Genomic DNA, 19,002 nt, shown 5'->3' on the forward strand with positions numbered 1-19,002 from the left:
CATCATGTGTGGACCTTATCTACAGGAAATACTGCAGGGAATCAGTCATCTAGGCTAAAATGAAACAACACTGGGCACCAGTTTGGAACTATAGAAAGTAATGAACAATAAGTCATGGCTACATAGATAATTAGAAATACAGTATTTTGTTTTATGTTTTTATGTCTTCTTTTTCTTATATAATTGAAAAGACAAATTTGTGAAACAAAAATATAACAGACTAGAAGTGGCGCTGTAGCTCAAGTGGTAGAGCCCTTGCCTTGAGCTGAAGAGCTGAGGGACAGTGCCCAGGCCCAGAGTTCAAGCCCCACATCCGACCAAAAAAAAAAATATATATATATAACAGACTAGGAAAAGATGTGTATTGTAGATTTCCACCTACATAAATATCTTCATTATTTCTTTTTAAAGTAACACAGTATATATAATTCAATGGACCAAATTATACCATTTGTAGTAGAATTTATCTGAAGATAATTGACATGGATTCAAAACTGGGTTTTTAGTACTTTGAAGTTCATAAGATGTGTCTGAAAATTTACCTTTGTTGAAAACAAACTGTTTAACACAGGGAGGACACCTGTAGACTTCATCAGCTTAATGTTTATAACTGCAATGCAGTTAGGACTCTGGGAAGAGTCCTATCTCCTTTCACATCATCAGGCATAGGAGTGCTGCAGGACAGCTCTGACGGCAGATGAGTTGGTTATATTGCCAGCCCTGATGTGGCTATTGAGTCTGCTTCCACATTACTCTACTCATATTATTTTTTGTCTGCTTTCTAGAAAGATGTACCCGTTAAAGGGTACTATATCCCGTATTTAAAACTTTATGTCTCATTTTTACACTTTGGCTAGGCTGTGGTAACTGTCCTTAGCTCATTTACTGAGACACAGATATTTATTCTGTTATGTGTGATGAACTCTTGGAGGAAGGATTTTACTATGAGTAGCTTTCCTTTCACTCTGTTTCCAGTGCAGTTTTTGGTGAGAAAGGGAAAGATCTAACTAACCAATCTTGGGTTTGTACTGATTTCATGTTTTTTGAGTAGGCAAGGGCTTTTGCCTTGTTTGTCTTTTACCCCAGCGTCTGCAAGGACATGAATCAGGTCATGGGAAAAATGAAGACCAACAGGTTCCTCCTTTGTTTCTCTGTAGGTTCTTGACATATACCTCCCTCTGGTGGTTTTCTCATTATTTTGTGAGATGTTTGTGTGTGTGCGCTCATGTGCACATGCACACAGAAAAGATCCACTGTATAACTTTTAGAGGTCAACTCCTAGATAACACAATTATATTCAAGAGAAGGTAAGGAATAAGATAATCAGGACAGATTTCCATGTAAGATAGTTATATCCACAGTCTAGGTATTGGAACCAGCTCTAGTCCTACTGCATCAACCAAAGTCCTCTTTCCAGAAGGTGTGCCATTGATGGAAAATGGAATGAAGAATCTAAGCAATTGTTAAGTCCTACCCTTGTTAAAAAAATGTTGCTCAAATCAAACTACATTTAGATTCTATCTACCCTGGTTAAAATGCCCATGAAAGCAACAAAATGCAACAACTGCTGGAGAGGATGGTGGGCAGGGGAATAAAATACATGTACTGTTGCTGAATATGTAAATTAATCCAGCTTCTATGAAAATCAGTGTGGTCATTCCTCACTGACCAATAATATGATCATACGATCAAGCTATACTTCTGGATATATGCCTAAAGGAATGAAAGTTAGCAGCCAACAGATGGACTTGAACACCCATGTATATTGATACATGGTTCACAATGACCAAGTTGTGCAATCAGCCTTTGTGCTCAGCAGTGGATAAATGAATAAAGAAAATATCACACTTGTTTAACATCCAAGCATAAAGAAGAATGAAATAAAGCCATGTGCAGGTGAATGTATAGAACTAAACATAATTGTGTTCAATGAGACTCAGAAAGACAAGTGTCACATGTTTTCACTTATTTGTGGATTCTACAAAATAAAGATATGGAAGTAGAAGGAGAGCCACAAGGAAGGAAGGGGGTCAGGGAGGGTGGAGGTTGAAGGTCTGATGCAATGACAATGACCAATATACATGGCATGCATGTATGAAAACGTCACAACAAATCCATTCTTTTGTAAAATTAATATAAAAGTAAAAATAAATGTTGCATGGTGAGATGGAAATTTTAAGACATTCCATTTTGAAAAGATTTGTTTAACTTTAAAAATTGAAGATACGAGTGTCTTCGGGGTGCCTAGGCTACCTGATGAGCCTCGCAATGTGAAATGCTTCTCAATCCCATAAATCTTACCAGATTTCCATAGTAGAAGAGTTAGGAATGATTTTTCAGTGCAGGACACTGTTGTTTCTTTTTTGGAAATTGCTGCTGTAACTAAAAGAAGAGCTAACATCTGATATGAAATGCATATGCACAGAAACTGCTCAGATTTATTTGGAGAAAATGTCTTGTAAATTTTAATTTAACTTTATGTTCAGTTTTTACTTTTAACAGTCCATCCAAGAAGAATCTGCGAGTTGAATATTTCTCTAAACATGATTGGGAGGCCACAGGATGTGGCAGTGTCTCCTCAGGGACAACGAGGAAACCACTACTTCTGAGTGTGAGACGGGAAGGGAGGCGCTTGGCGAAGAGTGCTGTAGAAAACTTTCTCTTTTTCTAATTGGTAGACTAGATTATTGCTGTGTTTTATAGAGCTCCATAACTAGAATCACCCCAGGTTCTTTTAGGGTTTGTTATCTGAGTTGTCAGTGAACTAAAGGAAAAGAACCTTGAGTGTCTAACTTGTGATTCTGTGGCTTCCCATGAGCTATGAGTGTGGCATTTCTATGAGAACATGCAGTTTGTGCTTAACATCTTGAGCCTCTGAGGAGAAACATGAAGGGTTTTTTCCCCCTCATACTAAGGGCAGGTGGAAAACCCATGGAAATATAGATTCTGTAGAAGGAGTATCCACTATCCACCACTGTCCTTTGTGTGACCTTTGTCTTTTTGCACAGGGGTGAGCAGTGAACAGAAGGAGGTGGAGCAGAGTCCTGAGTCCCTTGGTGTTTCAAACAAAGCCACCACCTCTTTCAACTGCACTTACAGAGACAGTGCTTCTCAGAACTTCAGGTGGTACAGACAGTATTCCAGGAAGGGCCCTGAGCTACTTGTGTCTGCATACTCCATTGGTGATAAAGATGAAGGAAGACTCACAGTGCATCTCAATAGGCCAGCCCTGCACATCAGATGCTCCCAGCTCAGTGACTCAGCCTCTGCTTAATGAACCCACAATGCTCCCCAGACTCCTGCAGCCTGCACCCAAACCTATTGGAGCCCAGCAAGGCCTGAGCTGCAGCACAAACCCCTGGGCAGAGCATTTCTGCTATGCTTTAGATGCTATGGGAGTTAAGAATAATAGCAGGGAAGGTTTGTTTAATTGAAATTTTTCCTTAAGATAAATTAAAAACAATATCAATCTACTCAAAATACTTTGTTTTTTTTCTTTTCATTCTAACTTGTGTGTGTGTGTGTGTGTGTGTGTGTGTGAACACAGGATATGGACACTGTCCCTGAGCATTTTTGCTCAAGGCTAGTGCTCTACCACTTGAGCTACAGCTCTGTTTCTGGTTTAAGAGTTTCATGAACTTTCCTGCCCACACTGGTTTTAAACTGTGATCCTCACATCTCATCCTCCTGAATAGCCAGGAGTATAGTTGAGTTACTAGTACCTGGCAACTTAATGCTTTTATTGAGCTATGAACAAAAAGGTATACACCTGTGGTCTCTACATTTTGCAAAGTTTAAAGAAAGTTTAAACTGTCATGATAAATAATCCTATAAGCATAAACACTGTTCTTAATCTTGTTCTCTTTGATTTTCTCATGTATAAATATACAAAAATGTACACATTTGAATTTGAAGGTTTGACTGAAATAATATGTCAAATAATATATCAAAAATACTTGGTCTGTCATTCAACTATTTATAGCTCTTTCCTAATAGATTTTCTCTGACTCTTCAGCATGCTAAGATTTTTAGTCTAAAATTTCCTTATTTACTACTTTTGGGATTTGTATTTGGTAGCAATCATGACAGGCTTACATGTAGTTTTATTTTTGCACATGAAGGTACATTTTTTTTTTTTTGTCAGTCATGGGGCCTGAACTCTTAGCCTGGGCACTGTCCCTCAGCTCTTTAGCTCAAGGCTAGAGCTCTGCCACTTGAGCCACAGTGCCACTTCTGGCTTTTTCTATTATTTGTGGTGCTGAGGAATCAAACCCAGGGCCTCATGCATACAAGTTAAGCAGTCTACCACTGAGCCACCCTCCCAGTCCGGTACCTAATTTATTAAATGCTCATTTTGAAGAGTACCTCACAGGAAGATCTATACCTTTGTCAGTTTTGAGAAACACTGATTTGCCTGTCACACAAGTCTGGACAAGAACTACTCTGAACGTGGATGGTCATCCTAAGGCCTGAGCATATCATCTCACACTGTTTTTCATGTATTTTGAGCAATGCTTATGAGATAATGGCTTGAATATTTGCAGCACTGGATTATAGATACTAGGAGTAACTGAACTCAGAAGCAGCAAGCACAGATTAAAAAAAAGAACACAGAGAATTCTGAAAGGATCATAGGAAAGTCTAGGAGATACCCAGGCACCAGACAGGGGAGAGAATAGAGGATTTCTCAGCATCCCCTGGTTCCAGAAGACCATGTATTCTTGAGTACATCAGGAAAAGTGTGCAGAACATGCTGCGTTGTACTTATAGAAAACTGTAAAATGTCTCAAATTATCTTAACTCGATGTGCTTGGACATTATTAGATGTGGGCTTGTGGTGAATTCAAGTAGTCATATTGCTTTACAATTGAAGATGATAAAAGAGGAAAGACTCAGTGTTTGGGCCTCAGGTACCTCTTTGAAGTCTGCTAAAATATTTGGTACTTTCTATCTCATTTTGACCACAGACACCTCTTTTCCCAGTTGTCCAGGGAATTGCAGGTGTAGTCAGTACAGGTTGAGATGATAGTGTGTCCAGCCCACACTGAGATACACCTCACTGGTCTTCCATTTGGTCTAGGAGGTAATTATTATAATGTTAAAGAATGACCCAAGTCTGTCTATGACTTTCTTGCAGTATGTCAAATCCAGAAGCAAAGGAAGAATTTATATATAAGAGCAGGGGGCCCATGGACTCTAGTTCACTGTAGTAAATGTGTTTCTCCACACCATAGCACCTCTACAGAGGAAGGTCAAGTCTGACTGAAGCTAAAAGGATCTGCTTATTTGGAGAACCTTCTTGCACTTCCTCTGGAAAGAACCTACCCAACTTTTCCCCAGACCTCCAGATCTAGGAACATCTGTTCTTTCTATATCTGGGCTCTACATGTGCTGAGGTAGGTTTTGCAGGCTGGAAGCTGCCTTAATTTCTAAAGTTCTTCAAAGAAAGGAAGCAAACTTCCAACAAGTCTCTGAGGTCTAGGATCTCAAAGGGCCCTGACATAAAAGCTTGGTGTAACATCATGGTAACCCTCTGTCTGGGACCCCATAGAGCCATCTTCCTCTTTTAGACTGAAAGATGATTACAGCCTCAGTTTTAAATGATATTGGTAGGTTTCCTACACCTGAGTTCCTTCCTCCACTGCAGTGTTAAAACCAGTTCAGTTATCATTCACAACAGTATTTTCATTATTGTCAATTTTAAATAATAGTTTTACAGACACAAAATTTACAAACATTAAATTTTCTTTTGAATATATTCACAGAAATATTCAGTCATCACTATTATCTAATGTCAGAGCATCAGCACAGTAAAACCACTCTGTGTGATGCTCTAATGATAGACACTTTTCATAGAGATTTATCTACACCATAGAGCAAACAATACCAAAACTGAACCCTAATGTGACCTATGGACTCTGACTAACAATGATATGTCTACGTGGGTTCAATAATCACAAACACATTTCTGGCATAGTATATTGATAATGGGAAAGGCCATGTATGTAGGGTGCAGGATCCCTGAGTGAAAATTCTATACCTTCTCTTCAATCACTCACTTGTAAAGTGAACCTAAAATTCTCCAAAAATAACTGTTGAGACACACCTATTCATTGTCTTAAATATTAATTTATGAGGAATAATAATTCAAAACCTCGAAGAACCTGGTTTTAGTGTAAATATGTGATCCTTTATGGATGTATATGTGAAGGGTTGATACAGTTTATTCATTTCAGATTACAAAGATTTATTTTTCTAGAGACAAATGTCAATAGAGCTTGAATCTTACTGGCACTTTTTTCTTGGACAGGCTGCTCTGAAACTCAGTCTTCCTGCTTCTATCTTCTGAGTGTGGGAAAAACATGTATTTGCTAACATGTTTGGCTTCTACTGGTAGGCTAATATCGTTTCTCTTGTCTTTTCTAGTACTCTGATTACAAATGATCTGTTTTGATTTTCTTACTCTCTGAATGTATACTATAGTTAGTGTGCATGTTCTGAAGGAACCAGGAGGATTTTCTTGATACATGGGTTGGATTTTACCTGAGATACCTGTTCATGGAAGTTTCTGAATGTTTAGTTTACATGTGTCATGTCAAGAACATATATGAGTGTGTTTTCTCCTCTACTGTTATTAGACATGGCACACACCTGCCAGATTTTTAGGTCAGGAGGCATGTTATTAAATCATTCTTCAACAATATTTTTCATATAAATTTTTGCTGAATCCTATGATGGTAAATAGAAACACAGATTGAAAGAAAAGCTCTTGCTTTCATTAAAGTGTCATTCTGGGGGCTGGGAAGGTGGCTCAGTGGTAGAGTGCTTGCCTTGTATGCATAAGCCCCTAGGTTCAATTCCTCAGCAACACATAAATAGAAAAAGCTAGAAGTGGCGCTGTGGCTCAAATGGTAGAGCGCTAGCCTTAAGCTGAAGAGCTGAGGGCCCAGAGTTCATTCTGTGGTTCCTTTTCACTTTGGTTATGCCCAAAGAAAGAGATAGGGCCTATACGTGCTTGAGAATCTGGTACAATGATTCACACCTGTAATTCTTGCTAGCTGTGTATGGAGGAGGATGGTTAGGAACATAGACTGAAGCTAGCATAGGCAAAAGTTAGTGAGACTTCATCTCAAAAAACAAGCCCGTCCACAAATTATAACATCATCAAATACAGTGAAAGCAAGGGTTGATGTTGTTATAATTTGTGGAGGGGAAGGGAAAAAACAAATCGTTTAAATAGGGATACAGGTGGACCACTGCAACAATGAGACATACAATTTGTTATGTCGAAAATGAACTTTACAGCTTTGGTGGTAGGGGGGATGAGGGTTAAGTGGGGGGACGGGGGGAGGATGGGATGGGAAGAGTAAACAAAGGAGGAGGCTACAATGCTTGATAAGAAATGTACTCATTATCTTGCCTATGTAATTGTAACCCCTCTGTACAGTATTTTTACAATAAAAAAAAATTAAAAACAAAAAACAAGGCCGGTGTGGTGGTATATTCTTGTCTATGCTGGAGGCATAAGTAGGATCATAGTCTGAGGCTGGCCTGGACAAATATATTATACTCTATTTGTAAAAAGTAAAAAGAGCCCCAGTGATGTTCAAGTGGTAGAATATTTGCCCAGCAAATTCCAGGTCCTAAGCTCAAATCCTAGGACTAACTTCCACCCACCCCCCCCAAAAAGGTGTATGAGTATTTGACTTCATATATTCACGAGTTGATAACAAATTGTATACCCTGCATTAACCATGTAACAAGAATGAGGTGAAATCCAGGCATTAATTTCTATCATAAATGTAAAAGAAACATAAACCTAGCTAGGAGCTGGTGGCACAGACTTCTAATGATAGCTACTCAGGAGCCGAGATATGAGGATCAAGGTTCCAAGCAGGCCAGGAAGAATTTTATATTCATTTCCCATAATAGTTTCCTTCTTTTAAAAGATGTGCCTGATGGGGCTGGGAAGGTGGCTCAGTGGTAGAGCGCTTGCCTTGCATGCCTGAGGCCCTGGGTTCGATTCCTCAGCACCACAGAAGCAAAAAAAGAAAAAAGCCAGAAGTGGCGCTGTGGCTCAAATGGTAGAGTGCTAGCCTTGAGCTGAAGAGCTGAGGGACAGTGCCCAGGCCCAGAGTTCAGGCCCCACGACCGGACCCTCCCCCCCCCCCCAAAAATGTGCATGATAATTTTTGAATTCACAAAAACATAAATCTTTCTCTTTTAGCATGAAGTTTGACATTCAACCCTGGAAGAGCAGGGAGGAGATATTAAAGTTCACTATAATATTGCCAATTGTATTTCTATTTATTTTGGCTACAAGTCAGCATTGTTGGCTACAAAGAAAGTGGCTTTTCTGGGGGCTGGGAAGGTGGCTCAGTGGTAGAGCACTAGCCTGAAGAGCTGAGGGACAGCGCCCAGGCCCAGAGTTCAGGCCCCAGGACAGGCCCCAAAAAAACAAGAACAACAAAAGTGGCTTTTCTATACATCAAATTGAACCTCAAGTAACCTTCCCTCTCTACAGCTTGAGGAGTTGTGATTAAGCATTTTTTATTCAGTATCAGAAATAATCTCAGACATCATAAATCACAGACTTTTCAAGAGTTTCTCTATTCCTAGCAAAGTCCTTGCAATGACCACTGAGTTACCCTCTCCCTGGTCCCCTCCATCATTCTCCAATGGAGACTCTCATTCAAGTGTTAAGGAGGAGGGGCTTCCTGCACAGAGGGGTGAAAGAACTCAGCTGGTTGGCTGCAGGAACAGGGTTGGGTTACATACATCTGTCTCAAATAACCAGCCAGGCAGGAAGGAGCTGTTGGGCTCTCTGCTGGGACTTTGTGCACCCAGGTTTGCTGTGAGATGGGCGGTTCCACATCTAGGGCACCCAAGTGGGTTTCTCAGTTGTAGCATATAGAGGGAAGGGAGACAGATGTGCTTACAATTCTCACAAGATTCTGTCCTCGCCGGGAGCCTGTGGCTCACACTTGTAATCCTAGCTACTCAGGGGACTGAGATCTGAGGATTGCGGTTCAAAGCCAGCCCAGGCAAGGAAAGCCCATGAGACTCTTACCTTAAATTAAAAAACAAAAACAAAAACAAAAACAAAAATCAGAAAATCAGAAGTGGCGCTGTGGCTCAAGTGGTAGAGCGCAAGCCTTGAACTGAAGAGCTGAGAGAGAGCATCCAGGCCCAGAGTTCAAGCCCCAGGACCAACCAAAAACAAAAAAAATCTGTCTTCATAATCTGTGGTAGCAATATTAGATCTTTGCAGTGAAAGTGACAGTCATGTCTCCGATTATTTCTGTTTTACTCAGGTGTGAGAGGAATTCAGGTGGAGCAAAGTCCCTCCAACCTTGCTTCTCCAGGAGGGAGAGAGCTCCATACTGCAGTGCAGTTTTTGTAACACTGCGAACAATGTGCAGTGGCTTTACCAATATCCAAGAGGCTACCTCACCCACCTGTTTTACATTCCTTCAGGAACAAAACACAATGGGTACTCGAATGCCGCAGCTTGCTATACATCTTCTCTGCCCACAGCACAGACTCTGTCACATCTGTGCCCTAAGGCACAGTGCTCCCCAGCCACTGGCAGCCCCTACATAAACCCTCAGCCTGGCACAGTCTATGAAGCATGCAAGTTGTTCAAATGCTTTTGTTGTGTGGAACACACATAGAACTCTTACTGGTCAATGAAAGGTAATATATTTTATTTTTTCAGGTTTTTTACATTTTTCAAAACTTTACATCATAAAAACCAAAAGACATTCTGAACACACCACCACCTTGTACTTTTCAGAACTCTGAGAACAAATGGTTAAATGTGCTGCCTATAGAGAGAGTCCAGCCATTCATTAGGTCTTCAGTGCCGCTGAATTAAATATGAGTATCAAAACTTGGAACCACTGCCCTGATGATGAGTGACATAGACGAGAGAAAAAAGGATATCATATAGGATGCTCAAAGTCTGGTTGAATCCAAATATGGTCCAGTTTCATTCAGTGTGGCAAGTCACTCTGATCCAACATGATTGCCCTTGTAGAGCCCTTGGGGGGGTCCATAGCTCCGCCCTTTCCTCAGCAAGCGGCCGCTGTCTTTCCAATTCTTCATCCAGAGTAGAGTGTGCTCTCTCTGTGTCTTCTCCCAGGTCCTGATATTCTTTGGTCCAAAGAAAACTGCTATCTTCTTTATTCCTGTCAGTTTCTTGTTCTCACAAATGCTTTTGTTCATTTTCAGTGACCCTAAGATCACATGCTGTGTGTGCATATGAGACAAAGGGAACATATTTTAGAATGAGCAAATGCTTGAGCATACTGTGTGTAAAAAAAAAAAGATACAGGAATGACCAATCAGCAGATGAAAAGATTTTCTGCATCAGAAGTCAAGAAGATATGTAGCATGAGCCACATGTTGTAAGGGTCGAGAAGCTCCCCGCACACAAGGAAGACTCCAAGAGACATTCTCTCATGCAAAGAGCAAGGGGATTTATTCACCAAGCATGCATGGGGCTCACTGAACAGGCAGGAACAGAGAGTCCCGAGCTGAAAGCAGGCAGGGTTTATAAAGGCTACAGACTACAAAGTGACAAAAAGATACATTAACCAGGTGTTAACATTCCAGGGCAGTTAGCGTCAGCAGGGGGAAATTTTTGGGTCCTCAAATCACCAACCAATCACATAACCCCACACAACCAATGCTGTAATGGCCCCTCCCTCTGCTTCATGTTCCCAATAAAAACTCTGCTGGGCAAGGGGTTAGGGTTCACATTTCTGGCCTGCTGCCTCCAGCTTGAGCTCTAATAAACTACTCTCCCATATTTACATCAGTGAGGGCCCCCTAGAGGTCTTTGGCGTGGGGGGGGGGGGTAAGGAGGGGTCTATGAGCATGAGGGTACTACAGAGCATGCTTAGATTTTCAAATCGGCCATTTAAAGTTTTTGAAATTTTAGCAGTATTACTTTGCCTGAATGATGGAACAATGTGGTCAGTTTAAAACACAAACTTTACCAACAACAAGAAAACTTTTAGTAAACAGGAGACAAGACATGAAGAGACTTGCAGCCTGGCATGAGGGTGCCTGGGCTGACCATGTTGGCAGGGAGGGTCACAGAATCAAGTCAAGTCAAAAATCGAGTTGGTACAAAACAGCAACTAAGCTACCACAATGCCAAGATGGCACATCCACCACATGGTCAATGCTAGAGAGAAGATTTAACAGAATTTAATAATCCCCATGCTTAATAAGAACCAAAAACCTTTTAGCTAAGCTGTTTTTCTTTAAAACAATATAATTCTTTTACACTTTTGGTAATACCCAAACTTGTTGACCTTTTGGGGGGAGTTTAAACTTAAACTCATCCATTTTTTTTTTTATATCAACCAGTATAAACGAATGATTGCTGGGTGACATTCTTCCAGGGCTTTTCCAAGGCATTTAGTATTTCTAATACTTGTATTGAAGAGTACTGGGTGGGGATTCCCTGGAGCCCAAATTTGTCCTGATTATCAAGAGCATTTTACCTATCAATTGACCTTTTGAATACCTTTATTTGGAAGAAGGGAGAGTAACCAGAAGCTAATTTTAGCCCTTAACAGAGTTTAAGGGGAGGGGAGGGAGGGAGAGAGTTTTGCCTGCTCCAGAGCTCACAGAAGTGCAGTTTTAAATTTGGGACCAAATTTGACTCTGATGAGGGCTCAGCAGCCCACCAAAGCTTTAATCCTCTGACAGGGGGCTCAGTAACTCACCAAGGCCTATGCAATCTTTTTTTTTTTTTTCCCTTTCATTAAAAAATATTTTAATTATCTTTAAGTAATTGTACAAAGGAGTTGCCATTCATTGAAGCAGTTTATGAATACAGTGAATCTTGATCAAGGTTACCCTTTTCAACGTTCTCATCAGCCCCTCCGTACCCAGCCCTTCCCTTATCTTAACTTTAGGTTATATAATACATTTTTTGACATTTAGCAAAGCAGTTTATATGTACAATGCATCTCAATCTCTGTCATCACATCAAAATCTTCACCCTGCGTTCAGGCACAGGGTGCCTTCCCTCATATTTTTCAATGCTGTTGTATATACTAGAGATTCTTGCCCAAATTCCTTCCCCTTCCCCTCTTAATTCTTCTAGCCTCTCACCAGAATTACACGGTCTGTGCTCTCCTTGGAGTCTTTCAGACTTCAATTATTTCATTTCTAACTCCTTAGGTACCACCCAAAGTGTTCACTTGGGAAGTCATTTGTAACCCGTTCCTTACCACCCAGTGTGTTTACTTGTAGAGGTATAAGCAACATTCTAGCTACCACAAATGAGAGAAACCCTGCAACCTATGTTTCCTTGAGTCCAGCTTACTTCACTTAATATATTTTTCCCCAAGGCTTTCCATATTCTTACAAAAGATGCAATAACACTCTTTCTGATGGAAGCATAGAATTCCACTGTGAATATACCACATTTTCTTGACGCGTTCATCCACGGAGGGGCATTTGGGTTGACTCCATGTCTTGGCTATGGTAAATAATGCTGCAAGGCTGCACTAAAGCTACCTTCACAACCATGTTCATTAAAACTAAGGAAACTTCAAGTAAACCCATGAACCCTCAGTGGAAACAACCACATCTGTGAAAAATGTAAAATAACAAATACAAATGAATCTTTGGAAAGATTCATCAGCAGAAGCCAATAGAAAAATAAATGCTAATATAGGAAGTGTTCATGGGTTAAGAATACTGAAGAAGTTTTTTAATTTATTGACTATATAACTAGAAGACTACTCTAGAAGGAGTATTTTATTATCGCTCCACTTAAAATGAATGAAAACAGGAAGGGATGCTCTCTCTCTCTCTCCCTCTCCATCTCCCTCCCTGTTTTTCTCTTTGTGTGTGTGTCTCTCTGTGTTTAGGTGTAGGTTGTGTTTGTGTATGAGTTTGGGTGTGTTGAATAAATGAATAAATAAAATGAGGGGGTCAAGTATGAGTGGATAAAGGGGAAAGTTGAGCAAAAAGAAGAATGAGAGAATGAGAGAGCAAGAAAGAGATCAAAGCATTATGTCTTATGCAAATGAAAACACTGCAGAAAGCCTTCTTCCTTAGCTGAGGAGAAGGAACAACCACTCACAGTGGTTCTCAAGCAGGATGAATGGACACAGGGAGAGCTACCTCCTAACTGCAAATGCACCACAGGGGCCCAGTGCCAGTGGCTCCAGCCTAAAATCTGACCAACTCAGGAGGCTGAGATCTGAGAATCTCAGTTCAAAGCCAGGCTGACAGGCATAAGACTCTTCTCTCCAATTACCTCCCCAAAAGCGGGGAGTAAATCTGTGGCTCACATACTAGAGTGCTAATGCTAATCAAGGACAAAGGCTCAAAGGCAGCTCCTAGACTCTGAGATCAAGCTCCAGATCTGGCACACACCTCAACACAACAAACTACATCTCCCAAACTCAACTCTCCTGTCTACTTAAGTAAGGGCCCTACTGAAGATAGATGAGCAATCGCCAGTCAGAACCACACAGGATTAAGACACTGCTTCTATTCCAAGCCCCATTCCTAGAAGCTATTCTATCTAAGGACCCTCCTCCACATAGGAGAGCTGAAGACTGAGCCACAGCCTCTCACCAGAGCCCTTCTTCTCCCTGTGCTCTCGTCCCTCTCAGTCCATCATAATGCATCATAATCACAGTGGAGATTATCTCAACATGAGAGCAGCTGTTCAGGTAGCCGCAGCTGGACTTCCCTTGCCTAGCAGGAGATGATTCTTTTCAGTTAACTGACATTCTGAGACCCCTTGGACAGACCGAGAAGAACCACAGAGGGCTGCAGTCATGTGTCTTTGCACTCAAAGTGCTCATTTTTAAGGCAGTGCCAGCCTCTTGCCCTGCGTTTGTCACAGGGAATGTGGACTCCAGGATTCAAAAAAAAAAAAAAAGCACGTTAGGGTTAGGACTGCGCAGGGGCTGGTTCAAGGATTGTCTCACATGTTGAAGGCCCTGGGTTTCATCCTTTTGAATGAAGCCATAAGCTGCCAACTGCATGCAATGCAATGGGAGTCTCAAAGTACTACTGTTTAGGGATTCGGGTTGCATGAGTTGCTTTATTATGTAGAAAATGAAGAGGCCTACTTTGCATAAACATCCATAACTGTACCTTTCCCAGAGTTCTTCCTTCAGACCTCTAAGAAATACTTGTAAGAAAGTAGAACCCAGTTGTTCAGGGCAGAACTGTAGGTAGAAATAAATTCCGCAGTGTTTGTGTCACTTCTGGGGGACCCAGATGCTGGAACAACTACTGTGGACAAGATTTTGGGTTTGATCATTAGTATGTTCGGGGCTGAATAGATTGACCTACATCTCTCTGGCTTCCCTTGTTTTTGATGAGAAAATTAATGGTAAGCTTCTAGGAAATCCTGAAGGGTATCTTTGCCTCAGCTAGATACAGCACAGTTCACAATGAATCTGCTTATATATTCTAAATATCATATCAGACACGTGTTTGACATCCATCCAAACAGAATGAAAAAATACTGTGTTTAGAGTAGCCCTCATGTGATCATTCGACTTCAAGATAATGTCAATATTAAAGCAGAAGCAACAAGAATATTGAGGAATAAGAGAGGTTTGAGTTTTGATGAAGTGTTTGAGCTTAAGCTGACCTTATAAACAGTGAGTCATGCCATATCTGTGCTGGTGGTCATCATTTGTTCTTTTTCTTTTAAATTTTCCTGTAAAGGAGATACACAGAGAGGGTGCAGTTACCTAAGTTAGATAATGAGTACATTTCTTACTGAACAGTGTTGTGCTGGTAGTTTTTGAGAAAGGGATTTGCTTCTGTAGCAGGCAGCAGCCAGAACCTTCATCTTATTTGTCACTTGCCACCTTGGCTGGGATGAGAGGCATGCACCCTGATGCCAACCTGCTCCCTTGTCATGGGCTCTCATGGACTATTTGGCCTACGCTGGCTTCCAACTGCAATCTTCCCACTTCCAACCCCACACGTAACTAGGATTATACGGATATGAGCACTCTAGGAGTCTTGATATCGGCACTCTCGCTAGACTGCCATCGGTTGAAATATTAAATATCAATCTACATAACCACCTAAGAAAACTTAGAGTAGACTCTTACTGAACAGAACCTAAGTTCTGTTTAACATAAGTGTGTTGTAAGCATATGGCTACTGTAAGGCCTGTAATCCTAGCTAAGCAGGAGGCTGGCATATGAGGATGCTAATGCAAAGGCAACATGGGCTGGAAAATTCCCTGAGACTATTATCTCCCATGAAGCACCAAGAAGATAGAAGTGGGACTGTGGCTCAGCTGATAGAGCACCAGCTTTGAGTATCAAAGCTCAGGGACAGGGGCTGGGAATGTGCTTAGTGCTAGAGTGCTTGCCTGGGTTCAATTCCTCAGTAACACAGAAAGAGAAAAAGCGGGAAGTAGGTCTGTGGCTCAAGTGGTAGAGTGCTAACCTTGAGCAAAAAGAAGTTCAAGGACAGTGCCCAGGCCCAGAGTTCAAGGCCCAGGGCTGGCACTAAAATGAAAACAATAATGAAATCAATCCAAGTCAAAATGCTAAAGGACAGTGCCCAGGCCCTGACTGCAAGGCCAGTCCAGGCATGCTCATCTAAGAAGCGTCCTGAAGGCCAGGAACTGAGATGGGCACAGGGGGCGACACCCACATGGGCAGAGACGCTTGGCAGCTCTGACATCACAGACACCTTCATGAGGTCACAATAACCCTGGCTATATATATATCGCGTGCTGACTGGTGGACTCTTGTAGGTAGTTGGAGGGGTGGAGTTCAGGTGGTTGGTGGCTGGTGAGTGATTGATTTTCGGGATTTGGTTTATTGATTTGGCTTTGACTTTCGGTGTTTGGATTTGGATTGCGATTTGGCTTTGACTCTCTCGGACTTGGTTTCTCTTTTGCCTCTTTTACTTTTTCCTATCTTACTTCTTTCTTCCTTTTTCTTGACTTTTTCCTCTACTTTTCTTTTCTTTTTCTCACTTTTCTTCTTTTACTCTTCTCTTTCACTTTTCCTTTTTCTTTTCTTGCTCTACTTTCTTCTTATACTTTTTTACTAGATAGCATTTTAGATAGCATTTTAGCATATTGTTCATTTATTATTCTTTCTATATTTACATTATATTGTTAGATAGATAGTTTGTTAGGTAGTTACATTTTATTACTCGTTTATTATACTTATTCATATTTTACTTACATTGTATTCCTTTATTATACATTTATACATTTTATTTCATTGTTTGATTCTATTTTCTCCCTAGACAGCATCGCTAGGGTGCTGTGTAGGATGAGTAGTGAGAGTAGAGAGGAGAGGTCCCGGCAGGGCCTTGAGGCCAGTTCCTCACACGAGGAGCTCCTCAGGGCTCACTACCGGGTGCTGAGAACCATCGGCGAGGGGGGCTTTGCCTCAGTCTATCTGGCCAAGCACCTGCCTACAGACAGCCTGGTCGCCGTGAAAACGATCAGCAAGGAGAACTGCCCATCTGTTGACACAGAACTGGACATCTTAAAGTCTGTGGAGCACCCTAACATCATCAAACTGTACCAGGTGGTGGAGGCAGAGCAGCGGGTGAACTTGGTGATGGAGTACCTCGAGGAAGGAGACCTAGCAGACTATGTGTACAAGGTGGTCAGACTGAGGGAGGAGGAGGCCAGGTTTCTGTTTAGGCAGATCGTGAGGGCGGTCAATTATTGCCACGACCACGGCATCGTTCACCGCGACATTAAAGCAGAAAACATCCTGCTGGACAGCCAGGGCACAGCTAAGCTATGCGACTTTGGTCTCAGTATGCGGTTCCAGCCCCAGCAGGAGCTGGACGGGTGGTGCGGGACAATGGCTTATTGCCCCCCCGAAATGATTAAGCAGCAGAAATACCAGGGTCCCAAGGTGGACGTCTGGAGTTTGGGGATACTACTCTACTTCATGGTCATGGGCGACATCCCTTTTGATGACAGGTCCTGGCGCGTCCTAAAACAGCAAGTGTTAGCGGGCAGGTGTCTAATATTCAAAAGCTTTTCCACCGAACTGCAACATATCTTAAGGTATCTGATGACACCTGACCCTCAAAAGAGACCTGCTGTGAGGCAAGTGTTGTGCCACCCTTGGTTAAAGGCAACACAGGCACGCTCACCACGCCCCAGCCAGAGTGCCCTGGCCGAGCCAGATCCGGCCATTCTAAACGTCATGGCCTATTTCCTGGGTTTTGACCCAGACCAGGTTGGGGCAGCCCTGTCTGCCTCCATGGCAACCTATAAAATCTTAAAGCAGCAGCAAGACCAGGGCCAAGACCTGACGGGCCTGGTGAGGCATGCACTGCCTGCGCCTCCGCCTTGCCCCTCCCCCGTATGCAGGACAGCCCAGGCTCTACACTTGAAGCAAGCCAGTGCTCCCTTGGGCCACCGGGCTGTAGGCCTGCCTGCTGAGCAGCAGCAGGGGAGTGGTGGCAGGAAAGGCAGGAGATCCGTGTGCCTACCCTGCCTCCCTTGGAGACCCCATATTTCCAACACAGAGGGCAAGACTGTGAGCAGCAAGGCTGCCCTGGTACCAGCAGCTGCAGCAGCAGCAGCAGCCGAAGTAGCACTCCCCATGGCCAAACACAATGAAATGACCAGCTCGGCCCCTGAGCAGGAGAGGCAGGCGGGCAGCAGACCCCACTCTCTTCCCCCTGTAGTATATAACTCATGGGTACAGTACAGAAAGAGGAGGAGGAAGATAAGATCTGTTGCCCCATGTCCAAAAACATGTGATCCCAGCGGGAAGGACCAAGCTGGGGAGGAGGAGAGCAGCAAGCTGCCCCCAAGTCCTGCACCTGCCAAAACTTCCCTACCATCCGCTCAACCCACAACATCCACAACAAATGAGCGACTCAGGGGCTGGAGGCGCTGGAAGAAGAACATCACCAGCTGCTTTCGAAATTTATGTTGTTGCTGCTGCAGCAGGCCTAGAGTCCTTCCTACACACACTGATTCCTCCTGACAGCCTGGAAAAAAGTAGGTGGCCACTGAGCTGTGCTCTGTGTTTATCTATACTTCAAGGAAGTCCTTTTTTTTTTTGTTTAGCTCATCCCCTCTGATCTATGGTTTCCTGGGTGAAAGGGAAGTGTGGAGAAACAAACAGAAAAGGGGAGAGGGAGAGGGAGCTAAAGGGATAGACTTTCAGAAAGAGATTGTGACTTGTCAGGTGTTGTCCTGTACAATTCAGTCCTGAGTTCCCTTTCTTCCTTCAGCTCCAATGGAAAGGCTGAAAGGCTGTGGTGCTCACCTGGAACACGTGCCATTCTGCCTGAACATGCCTGGAGACAACGGTTCCTTCCTCTGCTGCGACCTCCAACAAGCTCCACAGACTTGTTTTTCGTATTGGAAATGATACTTAATATGCTTTCTATATTTTTTTGCTTCTCACCAAACTTATTAAATTGATTTTCTCAAAATTTGATCATATAGGTTCTGAGTACTCTTCATTTCTGCATTGGGTACTGATGTTTGGTGGGAGTTCAAGAATGTGACAGTGACACTAATTTGTGCATCTTGTCTGTACTCCGAGCTATTCAGAGGCCAGAGGCCTTGGAGGATTGATGCTGGAAGAGAAACAGCACACACACAAGTCCTTTCTCCAATACTGCCCACACACAGGAGGGATTGAGGGAGGAACTCCAGCAGTACATGTTTGAACCTATTAAGCACAGCTAACTGCAAGGTCCTGAGTTCTAAACACTAAGAAAAGGACAAGGTGACTCCATGAGTAGCAACCAATTAACAGTGTATCTCAAAGACCTGAGATGCTTTCAGATCAGAAATGAAGCCTTGAACTCTTCTCCTAGTTTAGGGGTGATGTGCTCTCTTTGGGTTTTCTTTTGCACAAGTCCTAGAGCTGACATTCAGGGCCTGCACGCTCTCCTTGAGCTTTTTGTTTGCTTTGTACCAAATCCCTTTATTTGACGAAATGGTACAAGTTGAAAGAACTTAGGAGGTTTTGTAAAATGTATAGA

General features: G+C 42.4%; 1 protein-coding gene and 1 long non-coding RNA gene across 2 annotated transcripts; both read left to right on the forward strand.

The window, feature by feature from the left end:
• Window positions 1–16,081: 16,081 nt before the first annotated feature.
• On the forward strand, window positions 16,082–17,345 carry LOC122107896 (sperm motility kinase 3A-like; the record flags this gene model as incomplete). The annotated part of the gene is made up of 1 exon (XM_042679764.1): window positions 16,082–17,345. A coding segment is annotated over exon 1 (1,044 nt), but the record flags the coding sequence as incomplete, so codon positions are not given.
• A 1-nt stretch (window position 17,346) lies between these two features.
• LOC122108126 lies at window positions 17,347–18,444 on the forward strand. The gene is made up of 2 exons (XR_006147475.1): window positions 17,347–18,004; window positions 18,241–18,444. It is a non-coding gene; the product is annotated as an uncharacterized LOC122108126 (long non-coding RNA).
• The last annotated feature ends 558 nt before the right edge of the window (window positions 18,445–19,002 follow it).

The sequence above is a fragment of the Dipodomys spectabilis genome, unplaced genomic scaffold, assembly GCF_019054845.1.
Source record: "Dipodomys spectabilis isolate Male_0828 unplaced genomic scaffold, ASM1905484v1 ptg000054l, whole genome shotgun sequence".
Taxonomy (NCBI): domain Eukaryota; kingdom Metazoa; phylum Chordata; class Mammalia; order Rodentia; family Heteromyidae; genus Dipodomys; species Dipodomys spectabilis.